The sequence below is a fragment of the Nesoenas mayeri genome, assembly GCF_963082525.1.
Source record: "Nesoenas mayeri genome assembly, chromosome: 3".
Taxonomy (NCBI): Eukaryota; Metazoa; Chordata; class Aves; order Columbiformes; family Columbidae; genus Nesoenas; species Nesoenas mayeri.
Genome location: NC_137544.1, coordinates 56,945,717 through 56,963,700, shown reverse-complemented (window position 1 = coordinate 56,963,700; position 17,984 = coordinate 56,945,717). Strand labels below are relative to the sequence as shown.

At 36.0% G+C, this 17,984-nt stretch overlaps 1 protein-coding gene across 2 annotated transcripts in view; it reads right to left on the bottom strand.

The window, feature by feature from the left end:
• Window positions 1-17,984, bottom strand: part of LAMA2 (laminin subunit alpha 2) — a gene marked incomplete at its 5' end in the record, with an annotated part of 356,160 nt that overhangs the window by 242,688 nt on the left and 95,488 nt on the right. For both annotated transcript variants that reach the window (XM_080342611.1, XM_080342610.1), the window contains one exon: window positions 2,544-2,786. In XM_080342611.1, coding sequence (XP_080198737.1) covers window positions 2,544-2,786 — 243 coding nt within the window. The remainder of the gene's footprint in view (window positions 1-2,543; window positions 2,787-17,984) is intronic.

The following is a 17,984-nucleotide window of genomic DNA, read 5'->3' as shown; positions in this document are numbered from 1 at the left end:
TATTTTGCTTTTTCTAAGATGACAAGTTTTAACTTAAGACAAAGATACTACACTGCAGATGCAGATTTGGCTTTGGAACCAGCTCATCAAGCTCTGCTCCTTCTGAACCTGAGTGTATGACAGAATAGTGTGCCTAAATTGCTCACGGGTTTTGAAGCAAAGGAAAGTTACTTAATTTACATTTGATAACTCTGTGAGTCCCACAATATGTCTGTGATACCTGATATGTAGAACAAAAGTCCTAACCTGGAACAAAAATAAATGATGTGCAGATGTAGTTCCACTGCAAGGCCAGGAGCCAGGCGAATACCACCTACAGAATTGTAAGTAAATCTGATTTCGGTATGAATTCTATTATTTTTCATGTTATATGTTTGATGGAACATGAAAAAGAATTAACCTGGGATAATTCTGTGTTAATGCTATGTATTTTAAAATGAAGTCTATAGTACTCAGACAGATGGAAATAATGTTTTACTTATGAAAATACTGTTAAAAATATAAGCTGATTAACTCATATCGAATGATACTGTTCAAGTTACTATATAAGTTAAGCTTTAGGCTTTTCATTTAAAATTGTTCTCTCTCTACTGGGGCCATATCTGAGACTAATGACTACCTGTGTGAGATAAGATTAAGTTAGGATGGCCTAAACCATATGCCTTTCATAATACATGCGTGTATCTAAGAATTCCCCTTTTCCAAGTAGAATGGACCAGGTGCATTTCTCTCTTCAACATCTTATTCCCATTCAAAGAAACTATCAGATGTTGGTCATTTACTAGGTTCAGGACAGAGCTCCAATTACAGCACATCAGGCCAAGTTAAAAATTATTATTTGCTCACTTAGGATCTAAATTAAGTTCCACTCAATTCAGTAAGACTTAAGCAAATATTTCAGTCACAGGTACATGTAGACATGCTAAATAAAAACCCTTTGCTGTCTAATTCAGCCAATGAAGAACACAAGGAGGCAATAGTTTAACCAAGAGGACAGTAAACCACCGGAAAAAATATTGTCTGCAAGAGAACTAGATAATCAGAGAAATTGAACAAAGTAAATTAAATTAATTATTGCAATAATTACTTTGGCATTATATTTTCAGTGCAGGCATGTTCTCCCAAAGAAACTGTAAAAAATGTCTTTGTAAGTGATAAACTGCTAACTTGTGTTCTGTTCACCACTCGAAAAGCACCCAGCTGGAAACATTTTGAAAACATAGCACATATGTATGCACTGTTTCTTTTAATATCACTTTATCTGCTCCTGCTGGATTTTACAAGAACAAATACCCATTCAAATGATACAGGTACAAACACAAAGTGTTTGTTATGATTTTTCTTGGATATGCAACTGATTTCATATCTGATAACTCATGTGAGACTCCTTTAGATCCAAGCTCACATCTTTTTAAAGTGTATCAGCAGGATATTATCATTGAAAGCTTTATTTTTCTATTTTTGCAGCTGGCATGGGGAGTTGCCTGTGAACTTGAACTATACATATATACTGGATATAGATCCAGTATTCAAAAATAATTGCATTAACAATTTTGTATGTGAATGTTGCTTTGCACATAGGGGAACAAAAGACAATAAGTTTATACCTCTTTATATGGAGATAAGCCATTAAAAAGTAGAACAGAAAAAATTAACAGAAGGATAAATATTGAGGCTAAAATTTCAGAGAACATCATTAGGCATCAAAGAATCTGTAAATAAATAAATAAATACTTCAGATCTAGTGCACATTCAAGTCATGTTATTTTCTTTAATTACCAAGTTATGTGCAAAGCAAGTGTTAGAAAATAATGTGTGAAAAATATATACAGTTGTCAGAATTTGGTACACAGGGCCTTCCCTCTCTTCATTTTAAGTGTCTGAAAATACTGCCTTTTTGGCTATATTTGTAACATTTGCCTTGTTCTTTCAACCACAGTTACTCATTCTCACCTCCACCACATCTTTTCTATGCCCTCAGTTTAAACAAATGACTTGTCCATGATTCATGTGCCCAGACTCCCCATGAAATAGCAGAGATCTCTGACAGGACAAGAATGAATAGGTATAGGCAGGGGCAGAGGATCAGCGACAGGCTCTTAAATAGACGACAGATTAAACTCTGAGTAAATCATTATCATTTAACATCCTAGCTTGTAGACAGGGAGTAAAGATAAGACCCAAAGAACAGTCTTTAAATGGCTTCACTGAGTCCATGATTTTTCCCAGTTTTCTCACTTTTTTTCACAAGTGACATGGAAACACATTTCAAGCACCTAAGTTACCTAAAAGTACTAGTGCCTTGTTCTACCCAAAAACTCTTTTACCTTTTGGTTTACATTGTAGAATATGCTTATTAGAGCATACCTCATATGCATCTACATAGGACCATGTAAGATCAGTTTTTTAAAAACACAAATAGATTACCTCTCCATTTTTCAGGCATAGCAGAACACTCTGTCCACTCAAGTCAGATATTTGCCAATTAAACAAACTTTTTTTTTCTGCCAATTTATGGTACTTGGAATAACATCCGATCTTACCTCTCCATTTTCCAGAGGATGGATCTTGGAATAATAAGAAGTGCATATAACTTCATCATCTTTTATATAGGATGGAGTTCCAGGACGGGGATGAATGTTGTAGCGTGTCAGGCACTCACTGTCTGTGATAGCATAATACTGCCATGGCTGATAGTCTACGCCATCCAGTGAGCGCTCTAATATCCAGTTCCCAGGTCGAGGTGAGTTAGCTGCTTTCACAATAACATATGCAATCTGGAAAATCTGAAAAATAACCAAGTTGTTAAAATAATTGTAAATATATAATTATAAATTCATTTCAATTTCTTAATAGCTAGTGAACTAGGAACAGTACATACGATAATGTTTGATTTTTTTTCCCTAAAAATGCAATATGGCCTTGGAGTCCACTGAAGGTCTTTACAGAAATAGATTCTGCATTAGCACTTCTGAAAAAAAGATTAGTTGCATTAGGGCTGAAGAGACTTTGAAAATAGAATTTAAAAGCACTCTAAATTCCATGTAACTTAGTAGGTAATTGCTAAGATGCAGTTTCAGCCAAATGTTTGCAAAGTTTGTTTTCAAGTATTTTCAATTTGTAGAAGTGGTTTTGTTTCTGTATGTGTATTTATAGATGTATACTTTCTGCAATGTTTAAGAGTTGCCAAACTCTGTTACAACTTTATTGCTGTTAAGAAAAACATAGATTTAAGCAATTGAAATGTAATCATGTAATGCTGAAATCATTCTATAAAACATTCTTGTTTAAATCACATGACTCAGCACTGTGGCCATAAATAAGCTTTATAGGGCAGAGAAACATCAAATATCCCTATAAACAGAATGTAAGCATGTAATCAATGCTCATTATGGTCCACTTCACCTGCCTTTTCAAGTGATTTATCAAGGTTTCTTTCTGTTTACAGGCTTGCTGGAATGCAAGACACAAACAATACATTTGCGATTGCAGAATGACATAGGTTAGTGATGCCTTTTTTTTTTTAAACCTAGTAACATCTAGATGCTACAGAGGTAAAACAGAAGCTAGGGCAAGGAAACACCTATTTCCCTTCAAAAAGCAGAACATACAGCAAATTAGTGTTTTTAAGATATAGTGCTGTGAGTCTGCACACAAGGATGCCAGAAGGAATCATGGAGAAAACAGTGTTGATTTAATACTTAATGATTTCTGTATCTGAAAGTCATTGTAAAGAAGCTGCATGATTCAGACTTAGTCCACACAAAATCTGTTCTGCATATTTAGACAATCAGTAATGCTGGTGGATGGAGGTCCTGCAGTAATCAATGAAAGACATAGTAGGAAGACTCGAATTGTTTTTCTAATAACCACCAGTATTATAATAAATTAAAAACTATGTTAAGTAGCAGAGTACTGCAAATATTACAGTACATTTGATGATTGACGATGAAAATGTTGATCTTTGATTATCATTCCTTTCTTCAGTGTAGATGCCAAGAACGTGGTAAGATCCACAATACCTTCAGTCAGGAAGTCAAATTGCTAACAACCAAAGTATTTCAGTGAGAATAATAAGTGGGTGAGGCTGTATTTATTTTGACCTGAAAAACATGTGAATAACTGTGCATTCATGGAGGATTATCTCAAGTTATCAATATTTTTCTTCAATAAGATAAAAAAGATCTCCAGAGACCATAAGAAAATTGTAATTCATTCTATTGTTTCAACAGGAATCACACAATCACTTGTCCTGTTTCACAAATGTTCTTTCCTCTCTTGAACTCATTTATAGATAGATTCCATTGTAGCCACAAATAAACATAACTACACTGAATCATAGTCATCAATACAGTTTACAATAAACAGAGAGAAACACAACATTAATATACCTCTCTAAACAGTGTATGTGTGTGCCCCAGTTAAGTAAGCTCTTTGAAATGAAACAAAATAGCTGGAGTGTTTAATTCTTTATTATTCACTAAGAAAGGTAATGAGCAAAAGGTATATTTTAAGGAACTAGTTTATCATTGTCCTTTGCATGAATAAAGAATTCAATGTATTATAATGTAAATTGTTTTTTACACTAGCATGATCTAGTCAAGCCACTTACACACTTTGAGCTCCAGCTGCTTGAAATAAGTATTTCATTATACGGTACTTCTAAATATTTTTCCTTTAATTTTAAATGGGTGTTTTATCTCAAGTTCTCGTGATAAGACTATTCCTCATATGTTAGTTGGATAACAACTACGGTTAAATACATTGCTAGGGCTTCTACCATGGAAGATCTCTGGTTTAGGACATAGCTGACAACAAATTCTTAATCTTATGTGTGCATTTATAGTTTCCTTTGTGGAAATCCTAAAATTTAAATAAAAACACTTCACAGAAGAGTCAATGTTAAATAATGTCTTTAGCCAAAAAAAACATTTAGCTCTGCAAACATCTTGGATACATCAGCTCTGTGGGGCCAGGAGGTGTAATCAACAGGAAGTCTTTTTTTTTTTTTTGCTTGCTTTGAAACACTAGGCTATGTGGGAGAGCGAAACCTTCTACAGATACTTTTCAAATTAGAGCCCTATTTCAATAGCATTTCCTGCACATTCTGCTGAAGATTGGCTTGAAGTCTCATTTCTTACCTCTGGGATAGCATACTGTTTGACTGCTGTTTATGATGTACCTTTGGCTCTGATTATTTTTAGCATTCTTTGTAAATGAAACTGCAACAAAATTTTCTAAAAAAAACCCCACAAACCCAAAAAGCAGTAGTGCTCTAGGTCATAATGGAGTGAATATTATCTCTCTTAATCAAACCTGACATGAAAAAAGCTTAATGTAACTAAGAGAGTACACATTAAAGGTTGTTTTTAATTAATTTCATTTTAATTTTTAATTAGTTGTCTTTAATTAATCAGCCTGATCCAGACTACCAGCACTGTCCTAGCTTCTGAGAATTCCTGCAGTGGCTTCTGCAACACTGAGCTATTTGCAACGCAGTGACATGTGAAACATTTTCTTTTCTTTTCCAAGTTTCTATTCACAAGTGAAACTGAAGGACTGATTTGCATAAAACAAAATTATTTCCTGGATAGACAAATAGAGCTGGAATGAAACACAATAATGTTTACATGTTGGTAGGCTGCTAATGCTCATTGCAGTCAAGAGAAGATAAGCAAGCACATGCATCAAAAACATGGCCTGGTTGTTATTCCTGATCTTTCTGACTAAGGCTAGGCTGAAGAAAGTACAGGATGCTAATCCATGTTTCTTAGAAACACCTTTTCTTTGGTGGACAGCTAAACTTGCAGAGATTTAGCACAAATCAGGAAGACGGTTGTCCCACCTTAGAGAGCTCCATAAGTCACTACCAGCTCATCACAGTCCTATGACACAGACAAGAAAACAGGTGTATTCCATGCTGTGATGTGCTTTCTAAACATACTGACAATAACAACTAGTGGAGAAAAAAACAGACTGAAAATAATGGCAGTTGTGTGATGATTCTCTAAGTAATGGCATGGAAGCAACATTGACTTTCCCACTGATTCTCCAGGTACAAGAGTAACCCTTCCTTTACTGTGGAGTTGCTGAGCAAATGGTGGTCTGGTTATGGTATTACAACCAGATAGAGCTTAGTGGCATGAGAATACTAACACCAATAAAGTCTAATGTATCACTGAGTTTTGCTGCGTGTGTTTCCACAATCATAAAAAAAAAAAGAAAATCTGGTCAGCTTTCTGGAGCCAAGTTTCCAAGTAAATTGTAACACTGAACTTCTATTCCCACAGAGTAGTTTATGCAGCATGCTGGCTTACTTTTCAAATAGCATCAATAAGCTGACAATTGTCAATTGATGTAATAATTATGCAATCTTAAAGCACATCTGGTTTTGTACAAGTCCAACAGAATGTAACCTGGAGACCAAAGTTTGCTGATACAAATGTGAAAATGGAGCAATACCAAGCTGCCTAGTAGCATGTAATAGTCCATGAACACAGCTTCCACAATGCAGTTGGTGCTTTTTTCTACTTGCTCTGCTCATAGTGCAATTATGGTAGTGGGAGAGTAGTAGTCTAAATAGTCCTTTAAGCCTTTCCTAAATTACAGACAAGATAATCCTCAAGATGAGAAACACAATGAGTCTTGGGTCTCATTTTCACTGGTAATTGTCTCAGCAGTGAGATCTGTGAAGCACATATTGTGAGGTGCAGTTCCTTAAGGTATAGCATTGTATCTTCTTATGAATGCCTCATAAGACATAGAAAAGTGCATCCTACTATACAGGATAATTTGCTACACTAATATTATTCAGATAGAGCTGAAGTGAATCATTAATCTGCACAGGGTTTGCTAGTGAAGCAGGAAATCTCATTGTGCCTGACTCCCACCTGCGCTTCCATTTAAAAAATAAAACCTTCAGTTAGAAACAGTTCATGTAAGTCAGAATATCATCAGAGAAAAAATACAGTACCACACAATTCTATAGAATTATTTCCATTTCATTTTCTCAACAGAAGAATGTAATAGCTCTAATGGAGGCTTCCATCAGCAATCTGTTATAAACTGTTTATCTACTTATTTATTGTAATTATATTACGTTGTTGATTATTATTCCAGTTCATTGCTCAAGTAAACATGGCATTCTTCTATTGAGAAGAGTGCAGAATTTCAGCAAGGGTTTCTTTCCTTACAGTCTGGCATAATAAATCTTGTTAAAACTTGAGGCTTTAAACATCCCATAGATTCAGTTAACCAGACATTTGAAAGCGCTGTTAGGATCAGCAAAGCACTGCAGACACCCCTTGTCCCAGTGCAAAATCCATTTGGATGCGCCAGCTGAGCAAGTGCTCTCAGAATGCCAACAGGCTAACAGGGGGGTTCAACTCATTAGCAGAAGCAGGGAAAAGAACATTTTTGGACTGCATAAAACTTACTACGAGATGTGTTAAGGGGATTGTGTAAATGGATGAGACTTACTATCGAACATTTAGGGGAGAGAATAAAAGTGGGGAAGGGGGGCAGGGTCATGGTGAATCAGGGAGGAACAGGTGTAAGACAGAGGAAAAAGGAGGTAAAAGGAACCAGTTGACTAAATAGTCAGCATCTTTGTCCTGACCTCGATCACTGAAGCCTGTCCTATTTTCTCATTAAATCCTGTTTCTGAGTATCTTCCATGAAGGTGTGCTCCCTGTTTTGAGTGGGTATGTTAACTCTTGTTCAGAGTTAACTTCAAGCTCAAAAAGCCAGCAGGTAGAAGAGGTCTCAGTACCAGCAATTAGAGTAGGGCTGCCAATCTCCAAGGCTGCTCTGTTTGGGTGTCAGCACCAGGGGACACTAACGAGATCTGGGGCCAGCTAGTGATTAAGTTATCTAAGGCCAGCTACTCTAGTGTTATATATCATGTATGCACCCCTAGATAGACACATGCTCCTAGCAGACTTCAATCTTTATTAGCTGGAGAGGAAAAACAGGGTGAGGCAGCCTGTGCAGTGTCTAGGTGAGTGCTGAGTGTTCACTTGGGTGCCAATAGGGCACTGGAGTCTATTTATGTTGCTCTGTACAGCCATGTGTATGTTTCTGTCTCTCAGAATATGAGCTCTGCCTTGTGACAGTCTGAACATGAAGACAGAGTCACAGCAGCCTCCATCCATCAGGCTACCAGATTCATCATGTTCTAGTGCCTGGGATGACCAACAATCAGGAATCACAGATCTAAGCAAATTCTCAATGCAAAACAGTATTCCTTGATCATTAACTTCTGTCTTCACACTCATATAAAAATGATTGTTACATATTCAGGACATCCTGCATCTCAAATTAAATATCACATCTGCACTATTTTTCATTTTGGAATAGCTTCTTCTATAAGTTTTAGATATGAAACGTATCAAATCCAACTCCTTCTGGTAGTGAGCTAAAGCAGAGGGCTTGTGAGTTTGTGAAACAGCTCCTGATGTTCTCAGAGACCGATATCAATATCTTAAAATTCTATGTGGTCCACCATCTTTCAGTTCATATATGCTGTTAGGGATTACTCTTTGCATCTATTATTTATGAAACAGAATAGACAGGTTTTATGCAAGAATTTTCAAACAGTTGGCTATTTAAGAACAACTAACCTCCTCATTCTAGTCTCACAACCAACTCAGAAAGCGAAAAATCCTAATTTAGAAATGAAGTGGACCTCCAGATTCCTCAAACAACCACCTAACATAGATTTTTCTATCACTGTCCTGAGAGACAGTGGCCATGCTTTCAAACACTTGGCTCACAGTTAGAAATTCTGTAATTGAAAATGTTGGCATGGGGGGAAAAAATAATAATAATAAAAAAAAGATGCTTAACAGGATTCAGCTAATATCTGTTTAGAGAGCTGAACAGCTCCCCACCATGCTGCAGTTTGCCTTCTAATGACAATGCCTCTCCTGTTCATCTGAGCTGCTTCCAACTGAAACACTGCTACCAGATGGGGAATTTGGGCTGAAAGATGCACACACTTGATTCCAACATAGTTTTTTTCCACAGTGTTGCAACAGTTCTGGTTACTAGCTAGCAGGGCATCATCTGCCCCAGAAAAGCTGTAGCTATGAATGTTATGCAAAATAAGAGTTCCACAGCACCTCATGGTAAAAATTGAGAAACATTTTACCATAACAAACCTTTAACAGCTCTAAGGTATCTCCAAATCAAGCCAAGTTTCAGTTAGAAATCTTCCATATTTTCTAATTAGACAAAAATTCACCCATGTACAACACTCAGTCCCATTCAGTTAATACCTGCAGAACATGCATTAAAAAAAAAAGCGACTTAAAAATACCTCACCATAGAACAATCTCAGCTTTCTCCCTCCCCTGTATGTAAGTGCTAGAGAGGCTCAGGTTCCCTTAAGAACATTTGCTTCTTGAGAAAAATAGGTCCTTTATTAATGCCTCTCAACTTTTGCTCATGTTTTAAATAAAATATGATTATAACTTGTGTCATTTAAAAAAATAAATAAATAAAAGCAAAGTCTATTTAAACAATGCACTTTATAAAATGTCAAACTCTAAAGCTTTCAAGTTGTCCAGCTGTTGAATATCTAAGATACATTAAGCCAAATGGAGGGAGCCACTACCTGTAAGTTTCTGGCAATGTCAGCTTTGTTCTTTGTAATTTTCTCTGTTGGTTTTCTCCATTACACACAGTTGTTTGTGAAGGCCTCAAAAAGAGTAGCTGCCTTCCGCTGAGCGTTTTCACTGCTCATCATTGGCCTAGTGTACACCAGAATTGAGGGCTAAAGTTAGTAATTTCTTTTCACAGTGCTTTCAAATAATAGCAGAAAGCAATTTCTTTTCTCTTTATTTCCTAAGGCTAATCACTTCTTTCCATGGAGAGAGTATGGTGAGGAAAGGAAAATTGATGGAAATGCCAATATTCAAACATTTCTTCTTCAAACCTAGACAACAGGAAAGAACAGAAAAGGTGGTTCTTCTATTTTGGTGCTAAAACACTGAGAAGAAAATAACAATCACAGCCATTTTTTAGGCTCCATTTGAAGTTCTACAGTGCATAAATCTTACAATCAAAGCATCTTAAAACTATTCTAAAACTTCTCACCTGCTTCTTAATTTCTGATTTCAAGTCATTACATTCTACTTCCATGATGAAAATATTAATTTTACATAGATTAATCTATTTAGTCAGATACAGGAATATCATATCAGAATCTGTTTTTCCTAGAGAACGCTTACGTTTCTTAGAGAATCATAGAATAGTTTGGGTTCTAAGGAACCTTTGAAGTGTAGTCCAACTCTTCTACCTCAGGCAGGGACATCTTGCACTAGAGGCTGACTGTTCAGTAGCTCCCAGGGTCCTCTTTATTATTATTATTATTATTGGTGTGATATTCTCTTTTCTCAAGTTGCTGGGAACCTCACTGAGTGCTGTGACTTCAAATATGATGAAGAGTGGCTTAGCAACTACATCAGCCAATTCCCACAGGGCCCTGGGATATATCTCATTGAAGTTATACAGATTTCCTTTTTGTACAACAAAGAGCAAGTTCATGCTGCACTAATTGTACCAATCACAAAGTAATGATCTTTTTAAATGTTACAGTTTCTGACTTTTCTGCAGAATGCTAAAATGTATATAAACAAATACCAGTTTTTTAGTGAGGCAAAAATCTATCTGTTGCCCATCTTGTAGAGAGGGTTACAAATAAAAATCTAAAACTGTTGTACTGTTAGCATAGAGCATCTTCTGCATTAGCAACATTTAAACCTTTAACATTTCCCTGCTGAAACCTTCACAAGCTTTTCCTTTGGGTTCTCTGGAAAAAGAGATGTTATTCACCATATATAATGTATGATAAGAGACATCATCTTAAGGACCTGGGATTTTGATTTGATTTTAATTGTAAGCTATTGGAGGTTAAGATCATTGATCTGAATATGAAATAGGAATATACTAATTTATACTCATTCCCTGAACATGACACAATGTTCTCTCCATCTCAATCTGGAAATATTGTGCAATACAAACAACTTGAATAATGAAAACCTGAATAAAGTAGTAACTTAAGGCTTCAAATTAAAAAAAAAAATAAAGACTTTCATTCCAAAACATTTTCAGTCTTTTTGTTTGCTTCTTTCTTTTCTTCACTTTCTTTTCATATATACCATGCTCCATTTTTTTAGCTAAACAAGGTAGTGGTTAAAACAGCTTAAAAACATATTCTGGAAGTGTTTCTATGTTTCTATGCTGTCTCATGTCAACTAAACTTTGGAAATTTCAGAAAACAGACAATGAAAAAATAAAATGTAAAAGAAATTAGATTCTAAATCCGAGTTCCAGATTAAAAAAAAAAAAAAAAGTGCATGCATATTCAGTTTTCATTTTAACTTCTAATTCTCAATACTTTTAAAAATTATCCTGAGAACTGATTTAGATATGGATATGTTGCTGTATAGCATAGCAGGGTATATGTGGAATATAAAAAGTGAATTATGAGATGAGTAATTCTATGATTCTATCTCACATCCCCTTTTTACAATCAGAATTTCCTTATGAATAATTAGAAGACATAACAAATCAGGACTCACAACCATGCAAAAGGTTTATCTTCACCATGAAGTTGTACGTTCTGTGTAATAACAGATCAAGTCTCTGTTTTTCCATATTTTGCAGCTGGAGAGATCCAGTAACCACCCTTCTTTAAGTTTCTTCAGTCACTTAGCCCACATTAGTCCAAATCAAAGAAAAAGAGCTACATTAATGACTGTCTTTACTGACTAAACTACATCACTGGTAAGCAAGTCCCAAAATAATTCCATGGAGTATGTGACCCACTGCACATGGACTTCATGGAGCACAGATGAAGAGAGAGAATAATTTTGCCACCAATAGATTTGATGAAATGAATATATACACATATTCATTCTTCATTGTTCAGAACAAGGGACAATCTTATGCAGCCCCAAGGCCTATTCAAACATTTACTTTATTACCATTAGTACTTTTTCCTAGGGCAGTGTTAGATCCACCAACAAATCAAGACCATTGCACACACGAGAAAGAACTCTTGGGAATACAGGTTCAGTGGTCTTGATCAAACTGACATATTCTGCACATTATTATGAGTAACAGCATTTTACGCTGTGCCATATACATGTATCTGGATGCTTCTACATCCTGCTGGCTGGCAAAAGGCAATTAAAAACTACCTTAAGCACATCTCATCAAACCATCGTATAAATACAGGTGTACCACTGCAAAGCACTACATGACATTTAAATGACAAGGTACTTTCTTAGAAGTTGCTCTTACTTCCCTAGATCTTAATTCACACACAAAACCCTACAAAAAACAAACTAGTCAATTAATAACCTATCTCTTCACACATATCCAGCTGTCCTTCTGTTACCACAGTTTTCATGTGTACTACAGAATCTTGTTGCCCATCTTGCAGCATAGACCTCATGTTTCAATAGAAGCACCATTTCATGACCACCACTGTCAGCTGCAAAACTCATTTTTTCAAGTTAGCTTTTTATTGATCATAAACTATTCAATGACAACATATTTGTTCAGTAAGGACTGCAAAATCTGTTCAAGACTGAAACTCCTATGACCCCATTATTTGTCACGCCACCATTCTCACAGGCTCTGTAACTTTCTTTATAACCAGAATTGCCAATAGTACAAAATGAGAAGAAAACCCGATATTCACGTCAGAACACATCACTCCAGATTCAAAGGTTATAATGGAGTATTTAGGACCTATATCCTGAGACTACTTACCTGAAGGATGGAAAGGTGAATAGTTCTCTTGGTTAAAGCCAAAATTAGAAAATAAAACATAGTATGTATATTTATTGTAGTCAACCAGGGAAAATGTAAGGCAAGTAACCTCAGAATTTAAAACTATAAATTCTCAAAACTTTTAAAAATCTTTATCAGCATATATTATGAACTGAAGCTGAAAGGATTTGCTTACTTAGAAATCTTTCTGATTAATCATGAAGCAATAAAGTTATGGTCTGATTTAGTGGGGAGCATAAAAACACCTGGGCAAAATAAGCCTGTGAAGATTTATTGTTAATACAACTACTCAGCCTAGCTAGCAGCACTTTATATGTTGGGTATTACAACTGGTCATTCAGAATGATAATGGCTTCTTAGCATTTCAGAATACATTGAAGAGTACTCCCTCCATGGATTATTGCACTACTCATGAAAAACTTTCTTTTTTAATGCTGCAGGAAAGTCACCTTGAGTAACTTCATTAACACTTGTTTGTGAGGACCTCTAAAAGCTTAATGCAGCAGACTCGACTGGAGTTACAGCTGGTATAGGTGTGCACTCTTGAGCCTTAGCTAAGGAAAAAGGTCATTAATTTTTCTTTAGGCTTTTGTCTGAGTGACATCAATGTGGAAAACTTTATTCTGAGACAAAAACTGAGTGCTGGATCACATCTGTCACCAGTGTGACATTCATTCCGTTCAAGCATATTCTCTCCTTCCCACAAAGAGAAAGCCAGGTGGAAAGCTGCATAACAAAGTATACTTGCTAATAGTGTATAAAGTAGGTAGTTCTTAAAAATATTCACTGTGATGTCAAAATATTTACTGTAGGTCTGCCTGCTTTCACAATTGCTGATAGCTATGTTTCCTAAGTAAGTTTGCTAGAAATCCTCACTGGTTTATTTTTTTGTGTGGTTCTTGTTTCTGGTTTTCCTCTTTGTCTTTTTTTTCCAATAATTTCATTGTAAACTAACTTAATAACCAACAGTTTTGCTTTGGTTAAAAATAATATCAGAAGGGCAAAGCATGCTTTGTTTCATCCTATAGATATCAGTCAATTGTGAAATTAAAGAAATGAAGGGAATTACTAAAATGTTCAAATTCAAGTCTATGAAGGTAACAAAAATTAAATTAAAAAAAAGCACAAAACCACTAAACAATATTATAACTAACACCCAATTATTATACCTGTGTAAAAATTGTCTGAGCACTTTAATAAAACAGAACAGATCTCTTTTTTTTTTTTTTTTAATATATATTAGTTCCACAGTCTCATTTTCATGGTTTTACTTGCATCTGCTTTGAGCTGTCACTTTAACAGTTCATTACCACTTAGTTACGACTGAGACAGAGAACTGGACTTAGGATTATTTTTTTTGAGAGAGAGATAATTGATGGTTTGAATTCTCAAATGTTTACATTACTTCAAAACAGAATGATTCATATGTAAGAAACAGTAAAAACAAATAGTTAGGATGACAGCTCTATGTTGCAGGCATGGACTGCAGCTCATAGATCAGTATTTTATACTTGGAAGTTTTACAATGAGTTGAAGCCAACGCAGAGCACCAGCTGCTCTGGAGAGAGGCGGAGTTGTTTTCCCCACCACCCCCAGAAATATGTTCCTGCCCCCTCCTCCACACTGGCATTAAAACCCCATGCAGCAAGCCAAATTAGAAAATTGATCTGGCAGCAACCTAATCCTCCAAAAACAAGAGAAGGCTCAGTTTTCGGTATCAAGGTACTGATCTGGTTCAATACACGACACCACAAGTGCCGGTGCCAGAACAGGGGAGACTGGAATGTCTCCCTTCAGCCAGTTTGGGAAAGGGGGTGCAATGGCGGGGAACAGCAATCATGAAACTGCAGCATTACAGCCTGAACAGACTTTGCTTCTGTTCGCATTTCTCTCTTTGGACAAATATTTCTGAAGATGGACAAAACAGACTGGCATTTGTTGGTGAAAAGCCTCAGTTTGGATTAATTTTCATTTCTGTTAAATTACTTTCTGGTTTGAGGATAAAGAGAAGCTTTAAGCTTTACCTTTACAGAAACTGTTTTGAATGTGTCTCAGACAGCTGAAGCACATAATTGTTAGTAAAAGAGAAAAAGAAAATACTAAATGAAAATCTAAGCAAAACATTTGGACATAGATACAACTTTAACATATGAAGATCAACTGGCACTTAATTTTACTAATCTGGTTCTCATATCCCAAGGCTAAACAGTGTCATTAATCTTCTGTTTATTCCTTTAGCCATTCTGATATTTGATATCAGAAGTTATTCAATAGAAAGTTGGCTATACCTCTTCTTTTTTTCCACTGGAAAATGTATCTGATGTTCCAGAACAGAGAAAACATAGAGCAAACATCTGCTAATGATATACTTAGTTCCTATACCACTGTGCAGATAATTTATGAAACCTATTTTAACATGGCTATATATTCTGATTCCTTATCCACTGTATGGTGAACTATTATGAGATAAAATAAAAAACTATAAATCTATATTAAAAGAAGCAGTGTTGCTGTGAAATACATTGTTCAATTTACCTTGCATTTCACTGTGTCTGTACGAGTGACTTCAGTCAATTTCTAAAGGATTAGTTTAACTAGATCTAATTGTAGGGTTTAGCTGTAATGAGAAAGACCTACACAACAGGTTCCACTAGTTTTTTGAAACCAGACAACAGGGAGAGGGTTCCAGAATCCAAAAATCACACAACAACTTCTAAATTGCCAAGATTCAAAAACCTATTTCTTTCTTCTTTAAGAAGAAAATAAATTGAACACGGATGCAGACTGAGTAAATTCATGTCTCTGCCACTTAATTTGCAATATGACACAGTTCCTAGATTGTATGTTTTCAGACTAGCTTTGGAAGGGACAGTGAAACAACATCTCATTTACTAGAAACACGAAGAAATGGCTAGTCAGAAAGGACAGCTTTACTTTTGCGATTACACAGGTATTACAAGCCAAACATTCCTATAGCAATCTTCTTGTAACCTCCTCAGTCAAACACCGGAAGGAAGAGGGAAGAAGACTAAAAAATGGGCAGAGGAGTGGTGATGGAAATAGGAATTTAATTGCTTTTATAACCTTTAATTAAAACCAGCCATTCTTTAAATTAAACATATCAGGAACAAGTATTGTGTCTCAGTCTGGCCGCACACCTGGGCAACATCTTCAACACGGTTCTGCAAGACAGTACTTGTCACGCTTGCCTCAAGTCATCCTTGGCTAACAGACACGTGAATTCTGCTGCTGTGTAACTCTCTGAAAGAGAATAGCAGTTCCCCAAGGGATCTGGTTAATGTTGTGCGTCAATGGAACTGACAGCTGAAAATAATGTTTCCTTCCAACAGCTATCAACATAGCACTGTCACACTGGCAAAGTTAAGGTGCCACAAGCAAGGGGTCTTCACAGGATGTTTATCCTCTTATTATACCTCCTTTGTCCTCCCACAAAGGTCAGGAATATTGCACTAAGACATGGGAGACTACCATCATTCTGGTGTAGCATCTGATAGGCTTAACATAAAATCTGGACTCTGTCCAGACACAGAGGTTACAAGGGCACATCCACATCAGCTTTTTAGCTCAGATAAGAACCATGCTTTTGAGGTGAATCTTCCAGCTGTCCCAGTTTAACCTGCTTTGGTTCACACCATTAATATGTCATGGATCTCACAAACTGGATTCCTTTCAGATAAGAACTAAGCCAGGAGAACGTGTTTAGACATACCTGATTCATTTTAGCTGCTAATGGACATTCAGCCCATGGTCCAGAATAGAGCTTGTCTGAAGTAAATTTCCGGACAAGTGAGCTGGGTCCTCAGCACCAAATAAACACAAGTCCTCTCCTAAGGCCATCCCCAATCTCTGCTATTGTGACACACTCTTTGATAATGTAGGAAAAATTGAAATAGCAATACTCAGTTTTTTCCTCAGTTGGTTTCCAAGTTTATTCAAATGTTCAAATTGTAGGTGACATTTCACATTATGTATAGTAGTCCTCAGCATAGCAGCAGATGTATAAATGCATTGTGTATTGTATGCAACCCAAAATTCAAGCTTTAAAATAAACTCATTAAAATAAATCAATAATTATAAAGCTCAGTAAAGAAATAATGAATCACAGTCCACACTGTGCATGTGGTACCTGTAACTCAGCTGTGAAGTATTACTTTCAGAAATGTATTATATGCTATTTCTGATGCTTGTAGCTGTCCTACCTATAATAGCAAAGAGTGAAGATGTACTTTCCATAGGATCCTTCCTCCCTAATGATTTTTTCTTCAGTTTGGTGCATGTACAGGTTCTGTTTCCCTTCATTGGCAGGAGGATTTTTTTCCTCCCTTTAAGCTCATACAATAGACTACCACACTGAGCTTTTACAACACCAGTCTGAGTCCTATCCTGTTATTTTCCTGTCCCAGACTGAATCTCTCTATTCATCTTGTCACAGTTTTCCAGTTCTCTCATGCCTGTCTTTTGCCACAGAGTCACTTCGTTGTACAGTCTTGTGTAGAGAAAGCAAAAGCAATCATTCAGTTTTGTGATTCCTTTCCTCTTCCTAGCATTATTCTTGTTAAGGATATGTGATATATGTTTGTAACCATGCACACATGCGTTTTTGTGTATTTCTGCTCATGGGTATTAAAGTGCATCAGATAAAGAAATCTTTCAAAACCAGATCAGAATCCTCCATTAAAATTAATTGGGACCATACAGAGCTATAAATAACGAATTTAGCATTAGCAAAATAACCTTGTCTGTTTTTCATAAATGCTTTTCAAATTTTTTCTGATCAAGTCAAGCATTCTTCTCCTACTTCCAGTTATTCACTTCTCTGTGTAGTTTCAGAAAGGCCATTTCCTAAAATATAACATGTGCCACTCAAAGAGTGAAGTCCATGAGTCTGAAAACTTGGATTCTAAAATGTACTGAAATACACTTCAGGAGGAGTGAGACTGCAATGATTTCTACATGGATTTCTACATGGAGGTCTGCAGTTCTGCTTTCAGCAGCTCAACCTCTCATTTTAACCTCCATTTAAATTCATGTGAGCAACTCCCTAATAGATCTACATTCATACTTTTACCTCCTATGCCCTTACTGCATGAAAAGCACTGTAAAAAATAATTTCACATGTACAGCTGTGAATGATGTTCTATAATATTCTGGTAAAATAG